The sequence below is a fragment of the Pogona vitticeps genome, chromosome 3 (assembly GCF_051106095.1).
Source record: "Pogona vitticeps strain Pit_001003342236 chromosome 3, PviZW2.1, whole genome shotgun sequence".
Classification (NCBI taxonomy): domain Eukaryota; kingdom Metazoa; phylum Chordata; class Lepidosauria; order Squamata; family Agamidae; genus Pogona; species Pogona vitticeps.
In genome coordinates this window covers 153,389,493-153,411,132 of record NC_135785.1, presented here as the reverse complement: position 1 = coordinate 153,411,132, position 21,640 = coordinate 153,389,493, and the positions used below count along the sequence as shown (strand labels likewise).

Genomic DNA, 21,640 nt, shown 5'->3' with positions numbered 1-21,640 from the left:
GTCTACCCCAATGTCTTTTCTTTTCAGCATTATCACAAATACAGTAAAAGACACCCGGCTCCAACGTTCAGCCAGATCATACACACATATTTTTTCTGAAGAATAATCTTTTTTTAAATAATGGAGAAACAATTCTATGCAGTATCCCTCAGAATCTGACCACACAATTGCCAGTCAGTCCTACAACGGTGTAGCACAGAAACAATTCCTTGAAAGGAACATGAGATAGATTATCGGATAGCAAATATGCTACTGAAACACAACAGATCTGTTGGAAGACCATTCTGCAACCAGAGCTGTTCCACTAGTACAATGCCTGTGTGGAAGTCTTAGCAATGTGGGTCTGAGTCCTAAGGTTGACCTGAAGCTGGAAATCAATGTTTTTGCCAGACACAACTGAATGGAATCACTCCCCCCCGCATCTTGCTGGGGGGGGCATGATTATCCTGGTGCCTTCAGATACTTTGCCCTAATCACTGAGCCAATGGAGGGCACTTATGTCACTTCCTCTTAGCCAGTGTGTGCCTGTGTCCTGACCCTTCTCCTCGGCTGCTATGCAAAAGAGAAAGATGGAACCACATCTGGCATTATTTCTCTCCCTCTATGTGTGACTAAGAAGTGAGTACTGTATAATATCAGATTGTTAAGCTCTGGCTGTGCAGTATCAGAGCTGGTTGACACAACTAGATACCAAGCAAAGGAAAATCCCAGAACCTGATTCCATTTTTCATCCATTAACCACTTGGCTGCTTTTTACATGTTTTCTAAGTATTTATTATTACTTGGAGCTTCTTTCAGAATAGGCCCACACAAGACTGTAGTGCAAGTAATTTTTGCACCAATGCACTGTCAACTGAAAAAGAATTGTTTTGAATAGTTCCTCCTTTCTCTGATTTATTTCTCTTTTTCCTCCTTCTCTCTCTTTCTGTTTCCTTTTTCTCCACCTTCATTTTCTTCTTCCATCCATAGTTCTTAGTGGTTTATCTCCCCACTCCCTCATTGCTCCTCTCTTTCTTCTCTTTCTTCTCTTTCTTCCTTTCTCCTCTATCAACATAGAAGCATCCTTAAGGTCCTAAACATAGGCTGGATCAATCTTATATTTTAAAAAGTTGTGTCTGTGTACATATATTTATTTTTGCATCCTCTCAGGAAATAGCAATAAAAATCAAAAAATTGTAAATGCCAAGAAATGACCCCATATTACTGCACAATAACCTGCCCACAGTGCCAGCAGGAAAAAGGATGCCAAGCTTTATGTAGCAGAGGGCAGCCTGGATGTTAACAACATAAATGGCAGCAGTCAAGATGGTCTACAGGATACCCTCTTGTGCCCTCTATCATTTATAACAGTGGTCCTCAACCTTGGGCCTCCAGATGTTCTTGGACTTCAACTCCCAGAAATCCTGGCCAGCAGAGGTGGTGGTGAAGGCTTCTGGGAGTTGTAGTCCAAGAACATCTGAAGGCCCAAGGTTGGGGACCACTGATTTATAACATGACACCAAGGAAGGGAAAATCTCAGAAAACTGACTCCTTTTTTCATCAGTTTGCTACTTCTCAATCAAAAACAAATCAATTTTCAACAAGTTTGAATGCTAGTAAAGAACTGAAGAATTTTTTTCCTGGCTTTTTAAAATGGAGGTTTACATAAGTATACATATACTAGACACAAATTTCAACAGAAACATCTATCATATAGATTTACCTAGTGATAGAGGAGCCAAGAAGATGGACACCTGATTTTTACTGGGGTTGCTGGGAGAGGACAGAAGCAAGAACAACTGGGATATGGCTGTAGTCCCTCGGTGCTAAAATAATTTGAAGGGCTGCTTTTGGACTTAATGAAATGGTAAAGCAAAGACATGAATGAGTCCAACCCATGGAACAGAGAAACACAGACACCCCTTAACTTCTCAGGTAAACAAATGTTGCCATGCCTGCTCCAAAGAATGCAGATTAGAAAGTGATGTTTCAGTTTCCAATCCCTTTCCTTGAGTTAGGCAAGCTAATGAAGAAACATTGTATCAGAACAAAACTTTAATATATATTTTTTCCCCAGAAGTTGTTTCCTTACCTTTTGATTTTTTTTTTCTTTAACAGGGAGTTGACAAAGATTGTCACTGGAAACCAAAGTCAAAATCATCCATACTATGTGCAAGAAAGACAGTAAAAAGAACAGAAAAGAAACAGGGACAAAAACCAACTCATCTGAAATGGGGTGTTAGAGGAGGGCCTGACTGATACCTCAGACAGACAGAAAAGAGAAAAGTGAGTGCTCAATCATGTCAGGCCTGAACTCTCACTAGAGCAAAACTGAGTCAACAGAGCATATCCTACCACGCACATATAGTGAAAACAGAGAACTGATCACAAAAGATGATGTCACTGGGAAAAGTGGGGGAAGCAGGCAGTAGGAAGAAAGGAAGTTCTATGATGAGGCAGATTATCTCAATAAAGGTAGCTACAGTAATTAGTTTGCAAGACATGAACAGCACTTACAGGAAAAGACAATATTGTTTGGGGGAGTGCAGTAGAGCAAGAGAACAATCTCTTATGAGATGCTGTTGGTTTGCAAGATGTGAGCAGAGCTGTTAATGATAGGACATTCTGGAGGTCATATATTCACCACATATCAGAAGTGACTTAATGGCACATAAAGTCTTAGCGTTTTTTTCCCCTTTAATTTTCAGAATTGTATACTGACAAGATGGATAGAATGACTGAAATAATGACAAGATGTAAACACCAAAGCCCAACTAGCATAGAGTAAAAGCAAAGCAAAAAACAGTAATTGTACATCTTAAATGAGTGAGCTTCTGACGATTTTTCCCTATTCTTGTTTAAATATCTTTTTAAAATTGTTTACAGTTAGACACAGAATTCCTTTGCCAGCATGAATGCCTGTTTGAACATGAAGGAGTTAAAAAATTCTCTTCCTGATAGCCAGCTAATTTTGTCCTGAGTGACAGGGTTATAAATTGAGATTGCCCCAGACCTGCAGTTGATTTCTCCTTTGAAGGCTAGTGTCAAGAACCTGATTTCAGAAATGTTTACTGAAAGCACCCAGGGGTACAGAAACACAACTGCTCTGTCCTTTTCTAATGCAGAAACACTTGGAATATGTTTTACACATTTGTATGCTAATGTCCTGGAGATAAATAGCTAATTGTCTCTTTCTGGAGAACTGTAACTCTATTGTTTTCTTTAAAGCAAGTCTGTTTTATTATTATTATTATTCAAAGAGAACCTGTTTTTTGACAGCTTGTGTGACCTTTCATTGCCCTCCAAATATCTCCCTTCCCCACCACAAAGCTGAAACAATGTATTTACTTTGGAATTGTCTTTGGGGTGACTCTGTTCCATTTTTTAGAAAAAAAAATGGATCATGTCTGTATATGTACTGTATCAACACAATATAAAAGCATCATGTGCCCATATTTTATATTTAATCAGAAGTATATCAATTTATGTGTTTCACTTACCTCCCATATTCATATCCATTTAGAGGAATAAAATCCCTGGTTCACTTATCTGCTGAAAATATTACAAGTACGTGTCATTCATGGTGGTCTGTGGTTCTGTTTGATAGATCCTGGTAGCCACTGGGTGACCCTATTTTGAACATAGCATGATAAGAACTTGAAGGGACAATTCTTTAGGCTACAACTCTCAGAATCCCACAGTGGTCATGGTGGCCAACGTATTCTGCTGCTGTTGCTTTGGGGAAAAAAAACAACTTTTCTAAGCTGCCCAAAATGTCAATATCCTATGAGATCTACAGAACCTGAGATCTATAGAACTGTTCCCTTGAGGTGCTGTTTCAGTAGCACAGCTTTGGTAAATATAGTATGCATTCCAAACTTGCACCACATAAATTGGTCCTTTCCACATTTGTTCTTGATACTATTGCTTCAACAATAAACACAAAGATCTAATGCAATATTAAGATAGTAGTTAGTTCAGTCACACAGCAGTCCTGACACAAGGCTACTGTCTCATTTTTGTAGACAGAACTGCAATGTTGAATCAACTGACAATAATAATGAAGTATTCAATGCAAACATTTCCCTTTCTTTATTTCCACAGACACTGTTTCTTTCAGAACTTCAATACCATGAAGAAGCTACATTATTTTGTACGCAACCCTGTGGAAATTTCATTGAGATGTTTTATTATTTGATAAAAACTGGGTTGGCTGAGGTTTTTGTAGGCTTAAGGTGTGTGTGTGCATGCATATACAACATACACAGTAACACATGTACTGTTGAACCAGTTCAGCTTGAAAGAGTTACAGCTGTTTAAGACAAGTCTTGATGGTCTACAAAGGCCTGCCTTAAACCCGAGGGGAAATGCAGGTCAGATCAACAATTTGGCACTGTGTCAGTCGTACATGGGCATTAAAGTGCCTTCTTGCACCCAAAACAAGATGCTTCTGTATGCATGGCAATGGACAAAAGCCTCCCATTTGATTTCTGAACAGATCTGAACTTGTGTCTGCAGGTCTTGCCAATGTCTGTTTCATTTGAAATGAGAGCTTTTCAAAAAGAAAGACTTACAAACAAACAAAAAGGGGGAAAAGAAATGCACCCTTCATTGTCATCTTTTTATTTATAATGAGAAGTTCTTTGATTTGCTTAAAACGCACCCAAGAATAATAACCCTAATTGTGAACTTGAAAAGATACAGACGGTGCAGAATAAATAACTTGGATAAACATAACCAGGCTTTGTAGAAAAATTACATTGTCATAATTGAGATCACCTCAGTCCTGTGAGTCTTTCTCATCAAAAAAAAGCAAATTATGGATGGAGCAGGTATGTGTCTGAAACCAGGTTGGGTAAATCTTTCCATTTTGCCTTTTTGTACATGTGAGAGGTTTAAAAAATAAAAGAAAATATCTCCCTCCCAGTTTGTGTAGAAAGTGGTGAATACTGGGAAGTTTTTATTGGGGCAAGAGGGCAAATAAAATCCACAGTCATCAGAACTGGCCAAATTCAACTGATAGAGTTATTCCAAATATAAAGACAAACATGGCCTCCCTGTCTAACATGTAGTTCTGAGAGACGAGGCATATTGTCTCACAAAGGAATGTAGTACCTCAAAGGCAGTGAAGACCATGATTCAAAGCCTGAATATCAATTTTAAGTTTTAATTTTAAGATCTTCTCTCTAGTTGGGTGTAGGTTAGTTGCGTGTTCTTCCACACTTGTTATATTAGATGTCAATTTCTTTCTAATAAATTTGTAAACAATTCTGTGAAGCCCTATGTTAAAAAAAAAAAACAAATCCAACAGTCTTGTCATCCATCCCTATCTGAAAACACAGGTCTGCTCTCAAAGAGTCGAAATTTGTTGTTCACTTAAGAGTTAATCTGGGTCTGATATAGTGCAATGTGAAAAACCATGCCATGGAAATTGCTATCAAGGAAGGATGTTTATGACTAAAGCATACCTCAGTCCCATTTTCAGCAGGAAACTGTGTATGAAAACCAAAACAGCATTAAATACTTAAGACTGTAATCTTACATATGCTTAGCCACAGAAATCAGTGGCCAAAATACTGCTGAGTTTTCATATCAGCATAACACAATCAGTGTACATCTAATTGGGAAATCACTGCAAGAAGTAAGCATAGCCACTTCCTCCAACTACGCATGTGATAGCAAATGCCCACCTTGACTTCTCCACTTGCCACAATCTGCCAACAAGATTTACAGGAATGCTGTTATACCAGCAGATGTAACTAGCAGGATTTTGGCCAGTGATGCTTACTTGTGGATAAACAAGAACAGGATTCCATTATTAGTCACCAGCAATTATACGCACATTGCTGTCATGTCAGTCTGGTATGTCCCCAGAGCACAGATGCTTGGTGAATTACTGTTGTGGCCACAGATTCCAGCAACTCAGTTTAAGCCAACATGCTAACTGTACATTTTTACATACTTGACATTACACTTAAACTCTACCAGATATTTAATCTGAGGAATGTTGGGTAGTTGTGGCTGACAAGGTGCAAATATATCAGTGGAAGGCAACGGGTGGCCTAGGCCCCACAAAGGCCTTCTGCGGCTCTCCAAATCTTACCAAAGCCCCTCCATACCCAACAAGCAGAAGGAAAAAAAGATTAAAAGGGATGTTCTGCTGCTTGGGGTTCCCAAGCATGGTAGTTTTTCATTAGAAAGGACAGGTAGTTCCCTCCAAACCCACCCCTAAATCACAATATCAAAATGAGAAGTTGATGTTCCGATTGTCTGCCACTCCGCAGTGCTAAAGCACTCTCTAAGCAGTTTACAACATAATTATGTGAACAACACTTTGCCGTGCAGACATGCTAGTTTGGTTTCTTTGCAATATTTTTGGTCCATTTCCAGATCTGGCATGGCCCATGATGGGCTTGAAAATTAGGCTCCAGCCCCACCCAAGCTGTCCAGATTTATATAAATGCACAAATAACTTATTGGTGGTTATTTGAATTCTAGTTTCTAAGTGAAGTGCACTGGCTACAGCATACTGATGTTTTCTTTGGAATGTGCACAATCATAGTAAGAGCCAATCATATAAATACAAAAACTCCAGCTCATTGATTTGCTCATATATTTACAATAAATTCTCAGTAGTTTTTGAAATTTCCCAGGGGTAAGTGTCAAACCAGTGGTGCACAGAAGACGATAGCAGCATTATACTGATGATTGTCCAAAATGTGACTCAAATTGCCAGGAGGGAAAGTAGCAAAAGTTTTGCTTTTATGCCTTTAACATTCCTGGATGAAACATGTACACAGCTTTTGTCCACCAGCCGCAACTTCTAACAACTTTTCTGATAAATATCATTCTAAATACAAGATGTTTAAATATTGGCAGACCTTGGATGCATACCATTCAAATATCTTTTTAAAAAACATTTAATTTCTCTTGCATCATTACATGGCAACGTTATGTGCAATTTGAAGACAGTGTTCATACATGTGGACTAATCCCTAACCAATATACACCATCCTGTTGTGTAACTAAGTATACAGGTGCTTTTTAAGAAAATAAAGGGTAAATAATGCCAATAGAAGGGGGGAATTGCAATGAAAAATATTTTAACCTTGTTTTCAGCAAACAAATGAGGGATTGTCATGCAAGACTGGAGAAATATGGCAAAGAAAATTGAATGTCCTCCCAAAATCCAGTCACACAAATCTCATAATTTACTTGGGGGGGGGGAGAATGTGTGTGAGAGAGAGAGACATATTGCCTGCAAACTTTCCCATGGCTTCACACAGTTATCCCTGAGAGTTTCTTTCCACTCAGATTACTGCTGTGCTTAAAACGTCTGATTGATGACACATTATAAGGCACTTTTATTTACAAAGTTTCCACCTAAGATAGTACTTGTAGTTTCTGATTCGGTCCCTCCAAAAGGTTTTTCAATTTATTTTCATTATAGCTATTTATTTACTCTATGTCTGCTGTTCCAACACCTCCAGGTAATCAGGTTCTGCATGCAAGTTGGCCTTGAGCTCAAAATACTCATTTTTAGTCTGTTCTAGTAAAACCTTTCTTGGCCTGGAGTACATGAGTGTCTCCATAAGCTTGAGTTCTTCATGAGCTCCTGGATAATGTACTTCCATATCTGGGTGTAACTGAGCAATGTTTTTCCGCAGATACTCAGTTATCCCTAGTTGCTGGAGTTCTCTTTCTTTCTCAAGAATATTCCTGTACAAAGAGCTTGCGTCCTGGAAAGACAGAAATTCAGCTGACTGGTCTGCAGCTTTGTATTTGACCTTTGACCCTGTCAAAGGGGACGAGTGTTCCTTTTCCAACAGGCTTCGGCGAAGGTGTCTGGAATCATTTGTGCCCTTGTCATTCCGGTCTTCTTGACGGTCTGCAAATTTGGGGCTGAAAGATGGGCTTCGGTAAACTTGAACCATGGGACCGATCATGCGCTGTTCATACAAGGTTGTGGATGGGTGCTCAGTGGTGTGGTGTGTTGTTTTGTGACCATACATACTGTACTGAAGTTGCACCGGGCTGCTGTCCCGCATCTGCTCATCCACCTGCTTCTTTTTGTATCTTCTCCGTCGGTGCAGAACAAGGACAACGATACCGGCTGCACAAAAAATGATAGTTATAAACATAACCAAAAGGCCCAGGATCAAAACAGAAAGTGGGACGGCATCAGTGAGAGATCGTAGAATGGTGTCTGCTGTATTGGTGGTGGTTGATGATGTTGTGACAATAATGAAGCTAGCATGAGTTGGAAGGGCTGGGCTGTTGATCAAACCTGGACATAACATGTCCCTGTTCAGAGATTTCAGTTCTTTTTTAGCTAAATGCCTTGGAGATGAACAGAAAATTTCACCCATCATTGTATTTCTGCTCAGCTTTTGTATCCATTGCTGCAGGCCAATTGAGTCACAAGTGCAATCCCAAGGATTGTCCTCCAGCTCAATTTGTACTAATAGATCCAGATCATCCAAGATATTCCCTACAGACAAATGTGCAAACTGGTTTGTTTTCAGATTTAGCCTGGCTAGAGGAACTCCAGCAAAAATATGAGGTGGCAAAGTCTGAAGAAGGTTATTATTTAAATACAGGACCTTAAGTTTAGGCATTGGGTTAAATGCTCCTGGTAAAATCTCTTTGATGGCATTATATTCAAGATACAGATATTCAAGATGCTGCAAACCTAAGAACAAATTCCGGCTTAGCTGGGTGAGATGATTGCCATTCAGATATAATTTCTGCAGTCTGGTGAGATTTATAAAGGATCCTTCTTCTAAAATTTCAATACGATTGTTTCCCAAGTGAAGCATTTCCAGACTACCATAGTCTACAAGGTCTGATTTGAGTAAAGTCTGAATTATATTTCCAGCTAGAATAAGCTTTTTAGGATTTGGAGGAGGGGGTCCTAAATCTGAGAGGCTCTCAATGTTTTGTTCCTGGCATTGCATTAAAATCCCTGAAAGAATATGGCTCGTGCACTGGCATGGGATCGGACAATATATTCCAGGAAGCAGGGTAGCTGGTTTTGTTACGTGAAGTACTAAACTGGATTCCTTGGTAGGAGCTTTAAAAATAGGTATTACCTTGGTGGAGTAGTGATTATCGCTGACTGATGTAGTAACCACCAAGGGCAATGATCCTGATGGGGCATCAAGATCATTTGTAGGGTTTGTTGGGCAGAGTGATTCCTTTTTTAATCTACTTAAAATGCTGTCTTTCAAAATGGGAGGGCTGTGGCACACAATGTCACCTGTTATAGACTGGGGAGGCATATTTTCTAGCCAGCTCTTTAACTCCAGCAGGTCACAGTTACAGACCCATTTATTATCTTCCAACTGAAGGTCTAGAATTCTGCCAATATGTTCTAAAAAACCAACGTAAGGCAGAGTCTGCAGCTGGTTCCCACGAAGATCCAAATGAGTTAATGGCACAAAGCGGAATACATTAGGAGGAAGAAACTCGATGGCATTGTCATTTAAAATGAGCACCTTAAGCTTGTTGAGCTTGCTGAAGGCACTTGGTTCAATTATTGTGATGAAATTATTGTCTGCTTGAAGGAATTCCAGACTTTCCAGCCCATGAAACGTGTCCTCTTTAAGCATTTCTAAAGAATTGTGGTTAATATGAAGTTGCTTAAGGAGACTTAGACCATTAAACGCACCTGGTTCAATGTCTTCAATGTAGTTAAATCCTAGGTGTAGGGTGAGAGCATTGACAAATCTGGAGAAATCATTCTCATGTAATAGAGTCAAACTGTTGTTTAGAAGACTAAGATGGAAAGGCCGAGATGGTGGAACCTGTACTTGAGATAACTCCTCAATGCCTCTGCCTTCACAGTATATAAGAAAGATGCCATCCTTTTCTTCACAATAGCACAATGCCTCACAAGATCCAATGGATGAAGGGAAAGCTGGTTCATACTGGAATACATCACAAGCAACCCCCATCAAACTTAATGTAATTATCCAGAGCTTCATGGTCTTCCAACAGCGTCTGTAAAATATAATAATCAGAAACAGATTTTAAGATTATCTCATCAGATTTGGAAGGGAAGAACTGTATGGATCAATATGCAAAACAGCCATTGTAGGAAGAAAAAGAGAAAATAAAACAATAATTCCCCAGGTAAAATGGTCATTTGATGAGCTACAGGGTGCTTCAGTCCCATCCCCCCATATATTTACCAGAAATGCAGTTACAGTTGATTCAACACTGACCCCAACATAAGAAATCCCCTTGCTTCCGAGTGGGTATGGCCATTCAGATTTAAGAAATGAGCTGTTGCTATTCTGTGGAACATCCATGTGTTGCTTTTTCCATTATTTATAACAAAAACTTCAAAAAACAGACTTACTGTCCTGAGAACCTGCAGCATAGACAGACCACAGAAATGCTGTGCTCTGCATGTATTTGGTGCCAAGACAAATTTGGAAATTTGGATAAAAGGGGAAAAGATGAATGTTGTTCCAAATTACATCCAAAGGTTCAAAATAAAATTCAAAGGTCCATATGAATAAATAATGTAACTTAGGACAGTAGTTGTCCAGTAGCAAAGTTATATAGGGAGAAATCAGGACACAGAGAAAGAAAAGGCTAGAATTCTAGTGATGTTCATATTAAAAGTTGTGTAGCTTGCTGCAGTCATATGCAGCTAATTGACAGATTACTGGGTCACATCTCAATTGCACAATCAGGCATGCGACCATATACATGGCTGAACCACACCTCATAATCTCATCATTTAGCCACTGAAAGTTACACCATATATGAACACCGATAGGAGTCTGGTCATAGAAGAGAAAATACATTTTCTGTAAAGAAGTCAGTCTGGTACAGATTTGTATGATTCCTTTCTCACTTCCACACCCCTTCCTGTGATCGCTCAGTGGAGTTTTACAATGATAAACTATTGTAAGTGCATCTAATTGGTACAAAATGCTGCAGCCAGCCAGCCAGCCAGCCTAAACAGAGCTGGATACAAGGAGCATGTAACTCCCCTGTTACAACAGCTATACTGGCTTCTGGCTCGTTTTCAGGTATGATCCAAAGTGTTTTTGACCTATAAAGCCTTGTACAGCAGCCATTCTCAACCTCTTTTTGGCCTCAGCTATAAACACAATATGAACGAAAGATAGGCTGAATCAGGATTGTAGAAGTCACATAGTGAACCTTATGAGGTGGTGTGTGAAGAATTGTTTCCAGTCTGTGGCCCCCTTCAAATGTGCCAGGGCCCCCCAAGGGGCCATGTGCCCTCCCCTATTGAGAATGAGTACTGTATGGCTTGGGTCCAGGCTATCAGTCCCCATGAATGTCCCCATGAATGCCAAGATCAGCAGAAGAGGCCATTCTTTCAGTTCCAGCATCTTTACAGGTACATCTGTAAACGATGCAAGAGGAAGTTTTTCAGTGGCTGCTCCCAGACTATGAAATGCCCTTCCTCAGGAAGTTAATTTGTTTTCCTCTTTGCTACCCTTTTCCAGCAGGCAAAAACATTCCTTTAGAAGCAGACATTTCACATTTCAATGTGAATACTTTATCGCATGGCAGGTAGCATGACAGGTAGTAGTCCATTATATTTTAACAATGTGTTAACAAGTTTCTTATTAGTTTGATTTTTGAAAATGTTTTATTTATTATTCATTGCATTTTTTATGTTTTTTTTTGAATCTCATATGGAGAGAAAGGCAGCATGCAAGCACATAAACAAAAATTAATTATTGTGTGATCCGTATGAATTAATTTGATTCAGTCTAGTGAGTGGGAAAAGCCTTAAGAAGGGACTGTTTGTAAAGTTTCTGTAGAGAAAAAAAAAAGAATGAAACAGAATTGAGATGAGCTTCTGTTCCTAGGGCCCTCATCATCTTTATTTAGTTAATGTTGATATATGCATGCAGGAAGGAGAGATAGACAGCATTTGAACCTGTCCTTCTCTTTTATTTCACGGCCCAAGTTGCATCGATTTTTATAAGTCAAGGGACTTTCCCTCTTTGAGCCTTGGAACCTTGTAAATGAGGAAAACTTTGCAGCCTGATATCTCTGAACTGGACAGGCACGTGGCACCTTGTTTTCTATGGGTAACTTCTGTCACCTTGTCTGTGGAGAAAACTCTTGGGCTCCCCCTCCCAACACTTTTCTGGAATTCAATTTGGGCTGATTTTATCTTATTGTTGTTCTTACTATTATTTGATTTACAGTTTCAGAGCTTTGCAAATTTAATTGCGTTTGCAGTGCTCATTTACAAAGCAGCCCAATAAGAGAACAGCACAATGGCTCCACTCAGCTCCTGTCAAACTTTTGAGGGTCCAATGTATTTGCGAAGGCTTTCACGGCCGGGATCTAATGGTTGTTCTGGGTTTTTCGGGCTCTTTGGCGGTGTTCTGAAGGTTGATCTTCCTAACGTTTTGCCAGTCTCTGTGGCCGGCATCTTCAGAGGACAGCACTCTTTTGAGGGTCCCTTTGGGCACCAGCTTGATGGCACTGGGATTGTTCCCCCATGCACCAGTTATGTCAGAAGACCAGTATCTTATGGGAGAAGCCCACAACCCTATTCCTTGTTATGCAAACATTGTAGCAGCTTCTAAAAGTCACAGTCCCTGTGTGAGAAGGGGATCAATTCCAAGTCATTTCAGAAAGAGCACAAACCATGAGCGAATTGGGAGTCTTGGCTACTTATATGTCCTAAATGCCCAGCTGACACTGTGGAATGCCACAGAAGTTCCATCTTGTTCTCAAAATGGATGTTGAATATACAATTACAATGTGTGTGTTTTTCTATTTTACTGCTTATTGTTTCTGGAAGGATTCTACTACAAAGAGCTCTGTAGCCTGAAAATCCTGGCTCATACACTAAATATATGAAGCAAGCCACATAAAAGTGAAGAAAGTACCACTTCTGCCATGCAGCTGGCACTCTTTGTGCAATCTTTACATGTGACTACTCAGAGGCATGTTCTGAGGAATTAAATTTGATTCCCTCCCCCCTCTCAAGTAAGGTGCACCCTCAATCTCCTACAACAACCATTCAACCCTCCTGCAAAGTTTATGAGTAGGTATCAGTCCTTATTCCTGCATCATTTACAAGAATGTGATTCTGTCAGGTTTGGGAAAGCCCTAGGATTTGTAAAACTACAAAAAGTATCTGGAAGTACCGTGCAAACTCAAAACAATGCAGTCAAGATTTCTCAGCAGCTACAGAACATCCAGTCTGTTGGACACCAAAACTTGGAGGAAGGCGAGTGAGATCAGCTGACTGGTATGGTGGAGGCTATGGCCACCGATACCCAAAAGGCTTCAATAGGACACTGATCCTCTGGCCAATAAGCCAGAATACCTAAGAAATAAAGCAAGGAACATAGAGGGGATTAAGGAGTAGACTGGGAGGTGAATTGTTATCTCTCTGTCTCTTCCTCTATTGTTATTTGATCCATTTTAATCTCTTTTCCTCCTATAAGAGAAAGCAGCAGCAGAAGTGAGAGGAAGGGAGGGGGAAGACACCTTCTTGTCTGTATAAATCATTTCCTGGTTTACAATGAAATGCTATTTCAAATGTTGTTGGAGACAGAAATGAGAGCTTTGCATAGAAATCAATGCACAAATCCAAGATTTACAGTAGTGGGACACTGTCCTCCAAAACAAGCAAGCAAGCAAGCAAAAATCCTTCCTTTCCCTTTCATTTCTTGAATTAGAACATTTTAAACAGCCCATTTGAAAATGGCCCTACGAATGCCAAATCCCAAGCAACTGTGCTCATAATCCTGGACTGTGTGTTGGAAAGGATGGCTGCTGCTGGAATGGTGTATACAACAATCCCGCAATGTGATTCATACTAACTCCACATGTCAGCTTTAAGCAGTATGTATCAACCTGCGGTGCTCCCGACAGGTATTACACCCTTGTCACATATTGTGGTGGTGGTGGTTGTGCTGAAACTGAATCTTGACATACAGCTCTCTTTTTCTATGATGTAGGGATGAGGGAGTGTACAATGAGCTTGCAAAGAACTTAATTGGATCGCTGTCAGGGTCGCGACTAACCTCTACCTGGCTAAGGTAAAGGCTGCTGCTCGTGCATACTTCGCTAACCTGATAAGTGAAGCATCCAACCAGCAGGCGGAGTTATTCCGTATAGTACGCGACCTATCCGGAATTGGTCTGAGTGATGGGCCTCCCCCTAGTTTTCACCCAACCAATTTGCAGCATTTTTAAAATCTAAAGTGGAGGCCATCCGCCGGGAGCTCTCTCCTTTTTTAAAGTGAGTTGAGCAGAGATGTCCAGAGCTCCGTCTTGCCCGGTGATCTTGGATCACTTTCAGCCCGTGATGCTGGATACTGTGGACAAAGTGCTTGATCGCTGTCATGCCACCACCTCCTCCCTTGACCCTTGCCCGGCCTGGCTAATCAAAGCAGCCAGGACTACAACAAGAAAATGGGCCACAGCGATAATTAATGGGTCTTTCCTTGAGGTCTTTCCATTAGGTCCATAAGAAAGAAACCGAACTTGGCGGCAGATGAAATTGGCAATTACAGGCCCGTCGCCAATGTTTCTTTCATCAGTAAAGTGGTAGAGAGGGTGGTGACTGACCAGCTTCAAGCTCTTTTGGATGAAACAGATGCGCTGGATCTGTTTCAGTTGGGCTTCAGGCTGCACCATGGTACGGAGACGGCATTGGTCGCCCTGTACGATGACCTGTTGAGGGAGACTGACAGGGGTAAAATATCTCTGTTGGTCCTTTTCGACATCTCGGCAGCCTTTGATACTGTCGACCATGGTGTCCTCCTGGGGAGGCTCTCTAAGTTGGGAATTGGTGGCCTGGCACTCACCTGGCTCTGTTCCTTCTTGGGGGACCACCCCCAGAGAGTACAGCTTGGGGAGAGTGTTGACCCCATGCAATCTCAATTGTGGGGTTCCACAGGAGTCGATTACCTCCCCAATGCTATTCAACATCTATATGAGACTGCTGGGCGGGGTCATCAGGGGGTGTGGGGCATCATATCATCAGTATGCTGATGACACACAGCTCTACATCTCCTTTCCACCAACTGCAGGTGATGCCGTTCTGTCCCTCCAGCGCTGCCTGGGGGCTGTACTACAATGGATGCAGGAAAAAGGGCTGAGGCTGAACCCGAACAAGACGGAGGTTCTGAGGTTGGGTGCCCAACTCCCTCTCATTGGGGGGGTGACCCTTGCCACAAAGAGTGGGGTTCACAGCCTGGGGATCCATCTGGACCCGGTGCTCACCATGGAGACTCAGGTGGCGTTGGTGGCCTGCATCACCTTTTTCCACCTTTGGCGGATAGCCCGGCTGTGACCCTATCTCGATGTGGGGGTGCTCACTACCTTGGTTCATGCGCTCGTAATCTCGAGATTAGACCACTGTAATGCGCTTTACGTGGGGCTACCTTTGAAGTTGACACGGAAACTCCAAGTGGTGCAGAATGCGGCAGCCAGACTCCTTAGCGGAGCAAGAAAATACCACCATATTTCTCCTATTTTGGCCGCGCTGCATTGACTGCCCATTCGGTTCTGTGTCGACTTTAAAGTCTTGACGCTTACGTATAAAGCCCTAAATGGTTTAGGGCCTCGATACTTGGCAGAATGCTTACTCCCACCTAGTTCTACCCATGTCACTAGTGCGAGTCAGGAGGTGAGGCTGAGGAGCCTGATGCCGAGGGAGGCCCGGAAGGAAAAAACAAGAAACCGGGCCTTCTCGGCAGTGGCTCCTCACCTCTGAAACAATCTGCCTCTGGAGATTTGCGCGGCTCCCTTGCTGGGTACTTTTAAAAATCAATTAGAAACATGGATGTTTAGGCAGGCCTTCCCTCCCCCCCAGTTAATTCCTGATTATCTTCCCTCTCCTCTCTATTTGATTTATTTTGTATGCTCTCCATCTTGCAGATTTCTTTAATTGTGTAATAATTTTTTTTATATTTGTTATGTATTTTACGTTGTAAGCCGCCTAGAGTGGTCACAATGACTAGATAGGCGGGGTATAAAAATAAATAAATAAGTAAGTAAGTAAATAAGTAAGTAAACAAACAAACAAACAAACTATTCTGTTTCTGCTGTGGGTTGAGATGTGCATGCAGTGCTGAGAAAGGGTGCAAGTCTTTCACAGTAAATACTACAGGTCTCAGAGGTGGAACTGAAATCACTCTGGTTTCCACCTCCAAAACCTCTCAGGCCTTTCCAGTTGCAGCAAATGTCAGTCTACTGACATTGTTCATCCAGACTTCCTCCTAGAACAAATCTTGAATTTAGCTATATGGCAGAATGATATCCTTCCTTCCCACATTATGCAGATTGGTTGTAGTTTTCACTGTTAAAAAAAAAAATGAAAATACACAGGGTTTTTTTTTTTTTTTTGTGCAAGTGTAGTAACAATCAGGTTACAGCACATTTTTTGGCCTTCGGACACTAATATTACTTAATATCCCCCTGCTATGCCTCAGGTTAAGGAAACATAAACACATAAACAGTCTGCTGCAATATTTTGTTGCATTGTCTTCCTTATTTTACTTCACCACAGCTTTTTTTTTTTTGTCTGCCAATAATTTTTAAAATTCTAGAAATGCACAAGATAGTAACATTTATAAGAAAGCAAGGATAGCAAGGATGGAGAATCAGTAAACAAATGGATATCTTTTAGGCTCTTCCATCAACAATATTAATCATATTCAGAGATAAATATATAGTGATGGGCGGGTTGGTGGATAGATAATTCTCTACACAATCTCAAATATGCTTTATTGTAAAGCTGCAGTCCTGTACCTGCTTACTTGCATGTAAACCCCATTTGAAGAAACAAAAATTTACTTTTGACATTCTTGGGATCAATACTGCAAAGAAGTTTAAGTGGAAAAATATTGATGGGTGAGCAATATGTTTGGCCTGATTGACACTTTTAAATGTAGGCAATTCACTAGCATAGTTCTTTAGACAAGATTAAAGTTGTCCCTAAAAAAAATTGTTCCTTATCTGGAAGGGTTTACTGTACTGTGAGATGTTTCAGTGTCACCCTCTGTTTGACATAAGGTCATAATCTGTTTCCAATTTGCAACAAAGTAAATTATACCATATTTTCAAAGGAAGAATCTCTTTTGGGGGAAAAAAGATTGAAAACACATGCAATAGAAATCTTTTTGTGGTGTGGGCTATTTATTAGCAGCAGTAAGTAGCAACAGTTAAGGTGGTGTACAGACCTATGCATGTTTATTCAGAATTTAGTGAATCTACAGCCCTGGTCTCTCTGAAGCAATACAACTGATATAAAGGAAGACACACTCCATTGTGAGACAGTTTTAATTGAAGACACCCAGTCTGGCTTGGAGAAATAGTTCAACATGCAAGCATCTGGAACGGTTATTTGTGTGGCAGTTTTCCATCTCTTTCCATAAGAAAATGTCCTTTGCATGATGCCATGCACAGTGTGGTAAAGTGGTTAGAGTGTCAGTCTGAGATGTGAGTGCTTCAAGTCCACACTGAGCCCTAGAACTCAGCCATACAATTGGATGCCTTTGGTCCAGTCTCAAACTCACTTTCTCTCTCTCATGATTGTTCTGCGAATGACATAGGCAAGAGGGCAGCCATGTTTGCTGGCTCAAGCTCATTGGATGAAACCTGATATCTAAATGTTAACTAATTAGCTAGTTAATTAATACTCATGGGTCTAGCATCTGGGCCCTGCCTGCTAGCAATGTGTCACCCTTTATAGCTGTGCACTTCTTTAGATTATTCATGTCATTCAGCACACTGAAGAGAGCTTGCAATATACAAGTATAAGGAAACTTGAGAAGCAGCAATGGGAGAGAATGAGTGCCCTCAACCCTTGGACTGTGACCTTCCCACAAGGATCTCCCTGGTCAGTGTGGAAGACAGTGTGCTGGACAAGAGAAACCTTTCTGATCTAGCATGGCTTTTCTTATATCATATTGTTAATTTACTGCATACTTCCGGGGGGGGGGGGTACTGTTCATGATCAGGCCATTAATCTGCAGGTAGTACCTCTGACCTTTATTCAAGTTTAGATGGTTATTGATTGTGATGGTCAGCTTTGTACACAGGCATTCACCCAAACAACATGACCATAAACCAGACTGGTTCCAAAGCTGACAATAACTCTCATGGTGCAATCTCAGATATGTCTACTCAGAAGCAAGTACCACTGAGTCAAGCAAAGCTTAGTCCAAACTGATAAAATGTATATATTGCATTGCAGTTGCAACTGACTTAGATATATGTGTGCTAGCTTACAGATCTTTTTGAAGTAAGATTGACACCGGAGTTTGAAAAAACACGCATGTGTGTCTTGCAGGATGAAGCAAGTGAGCTGCTTGCCTTGATGCAATCCCTAAACTCAAGAACACATGGCTATGCTTGACATTTTCTTAGCTCCCTTGCAGAACTGGTGGGCAAGACACAACATGCAGACCCAAAGAACTTCCCTTAATATCAGCCATTAAAGGAGAAAGCATTAACTTTTAATCCCCAAGACTTTGTCTTGCCTCCTCTCCAAGCCTCTGGTAAACATTTGTCTGTGTAAATGTAACTGGATCATTATTTCACTTTTATTTTCTCCTAACTGCTCTCCTAGTTAAGCAAACAGAGCATTCAGAATAGACTGGTTACAAGTGCTTTAGCAAAATCCAGAGATGTAAATCAACTTGCATTAATTTAAATGGTGTGTTACATCGCACGACACTTTGCATATTTATTTCCGAATGCCTCCCGCTGTCTTTTCTCAAGCATGAAAGTTTTAAGGTTTAGGGTAAGTGAGAGCAGCTGGCAAACATTCTCATTTTAACCACTGTCATACTCCACATTGACTACACCGCAGTAAGCCAGACTCAATTCCTCAGATACTCTATCCCTCCCTCTATGCAGAAAGATGCTTCAGCTTCTATCTAGTGTAGGAAAACCACAGGGCACTGTCCTATAGAGTTAGTCTTTCTATTTGTTCATTTCTCTCTCTTCCCCACCCCCAAGAGCCCTTAATAAGACAACCATTTCCAAAAAGAAGCCTGTTGGGGAGAACATGCTATGTTCTCCCCAACTTCTACCCTACCAAACATAATTCGATGGATTCTTCAAGGCAGAGCCAACCTTGTATTAGAAAAAATGGTGAACCTGAAAACATTCCAGGTGTCACTTTCGAAATTATAACTTTCGTCATAGTCCTGTCTCCCTCATAACCATGCCTGTGCATTCTTAGCTGAAGCATTATTTTTCATCCCACAAATATTTCTGAAAATTACCCCCTCTCTTTGGTTCCATTCTGAGCGGGGAAGGCAATGGGATGGGGAAACAGACAGGTCACAACAATCTAGTGAACATCAGAGTTTGTCCTGCTGGGTTAGCTTTCGCACCAACTGTGTACTTTCAGGAATCCTGCCTCCCATGTTCCTAAGGCAAAGTCTCCATACATCTGAAACCAATACATCCATCGGCTCCAAACCCAAAAAAAAGAAAAAGAAAAAAAAATCAAATACCTTGTCTTGTTTTAATTAGCGTTCTACCATTCTTAGAAACCGGATACGGATGAAGTCCAAAGCCTCAGGTTAGGAGAACCGATCGCGTGAATAACTAACAGGCTCTCTGCTTATTTGTCAGATTCTGCAGGCAATCGGAGTGGTACGATAATATTTCACAGGAGGCATCGATCGGGGCTTTTAAAAAGTCTTTTTATAGTCCAAACGGCACTCTCCCCAAACTCTGCTTTCCTGCCACCTCATTTCTTCCAACAAACCTGCCATGTGGGGGGGGGGAGAGGAACCCACCACCACCAGGAGCGTTGCGATACCTGAGGCGTCTGTCGGTAAATGGAAAGCAAACAATCTCTCCCTTCGATGAGTGAGAAAACGTAGCATCGGTACCGAAGGTGATAAAAGAAAAAGAGAGAGAGAGAGAGAAGGGGAAAAAGCGCAGCGTTCTGGCTAGCCTTAAGTTCTGCGCCTGGGCGCAAGTCTCCTTACCTGTAACAGCAGCTACACCCACTGACAAGATCGGCGATGCACACAGAGGAGCTCTTCTAAAGGAAATCCGGAGCCTGGTTATTCCCCTCAAACGGACACTTTTCTTGGTTATATTTTCCCCCTCTCCTTCCTGTGGGTTAAATCTCACTTTGCGGAAAACTCGGGTGCGTAAAGCCGCAGTTCCTTGAAGTTAAAATCCAGGATCAAAGGCAGGCAGTGCAAACCATTTGACTGAGGCGGGGAGCGATTTCTTTCTTTCTTTTTTTTTTAAAGCAACAAATCTGGCAGGGCGGGGGAACCAGAGCGAGGCAGGGAGTCCACTAGTACCATCCTGTGAACAGGGATCCCTTCGCCTCAATTAAAATTCACAGCAGACTTCACAAGCGAGGCTGGCTTGTACGTTAACCATTTGCAAGCTTCGGCGTGCAGTAAACACGCCAGACGCTGACTAGGACTGGAAAGGATCGCTCCCGGTCTTGCATTAAAAAAAAAACACACACAAACCCGTAATTCTCTCTCTCTCTCTCTCTCTCTTTTGCTTTTTCCTTTTTTTTCCCTTCCTATTTTTAACGATCCAGGCTGCTGCGATGCGCTCTCTCCCTCTCCCGCTTAGTCTTTCTTGTTAGCTCGGTTTGTTATTAGTCAGATTGCCAGGGGCTGGGAGGTAGGCGTAAATAAAGAGACTTTTGGCTTTTGACTCAGCCTTTAAGCCCTTCCCCATCACGGAGCTTTCATCTGCCAGTCTCATTTCATCCAAGACGCGGCTCCACCTTAGGAAAGCTCAGCTCCTCCTCCAGCCTTCCGCAAATTGTCTCACCTCTTCGTTCTCCTCCTTACCCACCCTTCCAACTTCAAAAGGAAACCCACCTGAAGGGCCGGAAAGTTAAAACAAAATAATAATATGAACTCCCCGTGACACAAAAGGGAAAATAGGGCCATGGAGAAAGGAGCAAGGAAAGAAAGAAAGAAAGAGGATGTCTGCAAGGCTTTATATATACCCTGATTTAATCTTGTTCCAAAGTTGTCACAAAAGTCCAAAATCAAAATCTGTGAATTCTCAGCCTGTTTGTTTGTTTTCTTTTGGGTACTCTTTCAATATTTTAATTTCCCATCCCCTGGAATCAATTTCTTATCAATAGAAAGAATCGATCCATCAGCTGTTGATGGATTGATATTTCCTTCTAACAGGGAATTAGTTCCAAAGGGTGGGGAATATACTTATACTACTGACTGACTGATTGATTGATTGTCAGGAAAAAAAGGAATTTGCTACAGTGTGCTGTGTGCCAAGTGATGATCTTATATGCTGCATGAATTTAGATTGTCTGTCTAGAGTGGAAAGATCTGTGTTTATGTGCCTCATGGCTTTTTATTTTGGACAGAAGCAATGCTGGGCTTTAGGCTATCAGCCTCTGAAGTTAGTCAGCGTATTCTCCAGAAATCCCTCAGTGCCTTATACTAGAGAGAGTATCAGCTTGATTTCTAATTGACTGCTTTCCAGTTGTTAGCATAATCTACTTGCTCTGAAGCATGCAGCTAAAGCAAAATTCTGTCACAATAATGTCTTGTCTATTTCTTTTTTAAAAAAATGCTAAGCCGTAACAAGCTTTTTAATTTTTCCTAGCAGTTTCGTCTCCAAATGGTGAGCTTGTGCAATGATGCCATGTCTAGAAGTGGTACTCACTA

The 21,640-nt window shown here is 41.2% G+C and overlaps 1 protein-coding gene across 2 annotated transcripts; it reads right to left on the bottom strand.

The window, feature by feature from the left end:
• Window positions 1-4,383: 4,383 nt before the first annotated feature.
• On the bottom strand, window positions 4,384-20,607 carry SLITRK6 (SLIT and NTRK like family member 6). 2 transcript variants are annotated; one of them, XM_020790396.3, is made up of 2 exons: window positions 19,955-20,607; window positions 4,384-9,981 (listed from the first exon to the last, which is right to left on the bottom strand). In XM_020790396.3, the coding sequence occupies exon 2, from the start codon at window positions 9,963-9,965 to the stop codon at window positions 7,443-7,445; it is 2,523 nt and encodes an 840-aa protein (XP_020646055.3). In that variant the 5' UTR covers window positions 9,966-9,981; window positions 19,955-20,607; the 3' UTR covers window positions 4,384-7,442. The 2 variants fall into 2 exon arrangements, with proteins under 2 accessions (XP_020646055.3, XP_078247514.1); XM_078391388.1 differs by having other exon boundaries at window positions 19,472-20,606.
• Window positions 20,608-21,640: the final 1,033 nt, after the last annotated feature.

Coding starts and splice junctions, on each gene's coding strand:
- SLITRK6 (XM_020790396.3), bottom strand. CDS start 9,965: ATGAAGCTCTGGATAATTACATTAAGTTTGATGGGGGTTGCTTGTGAT.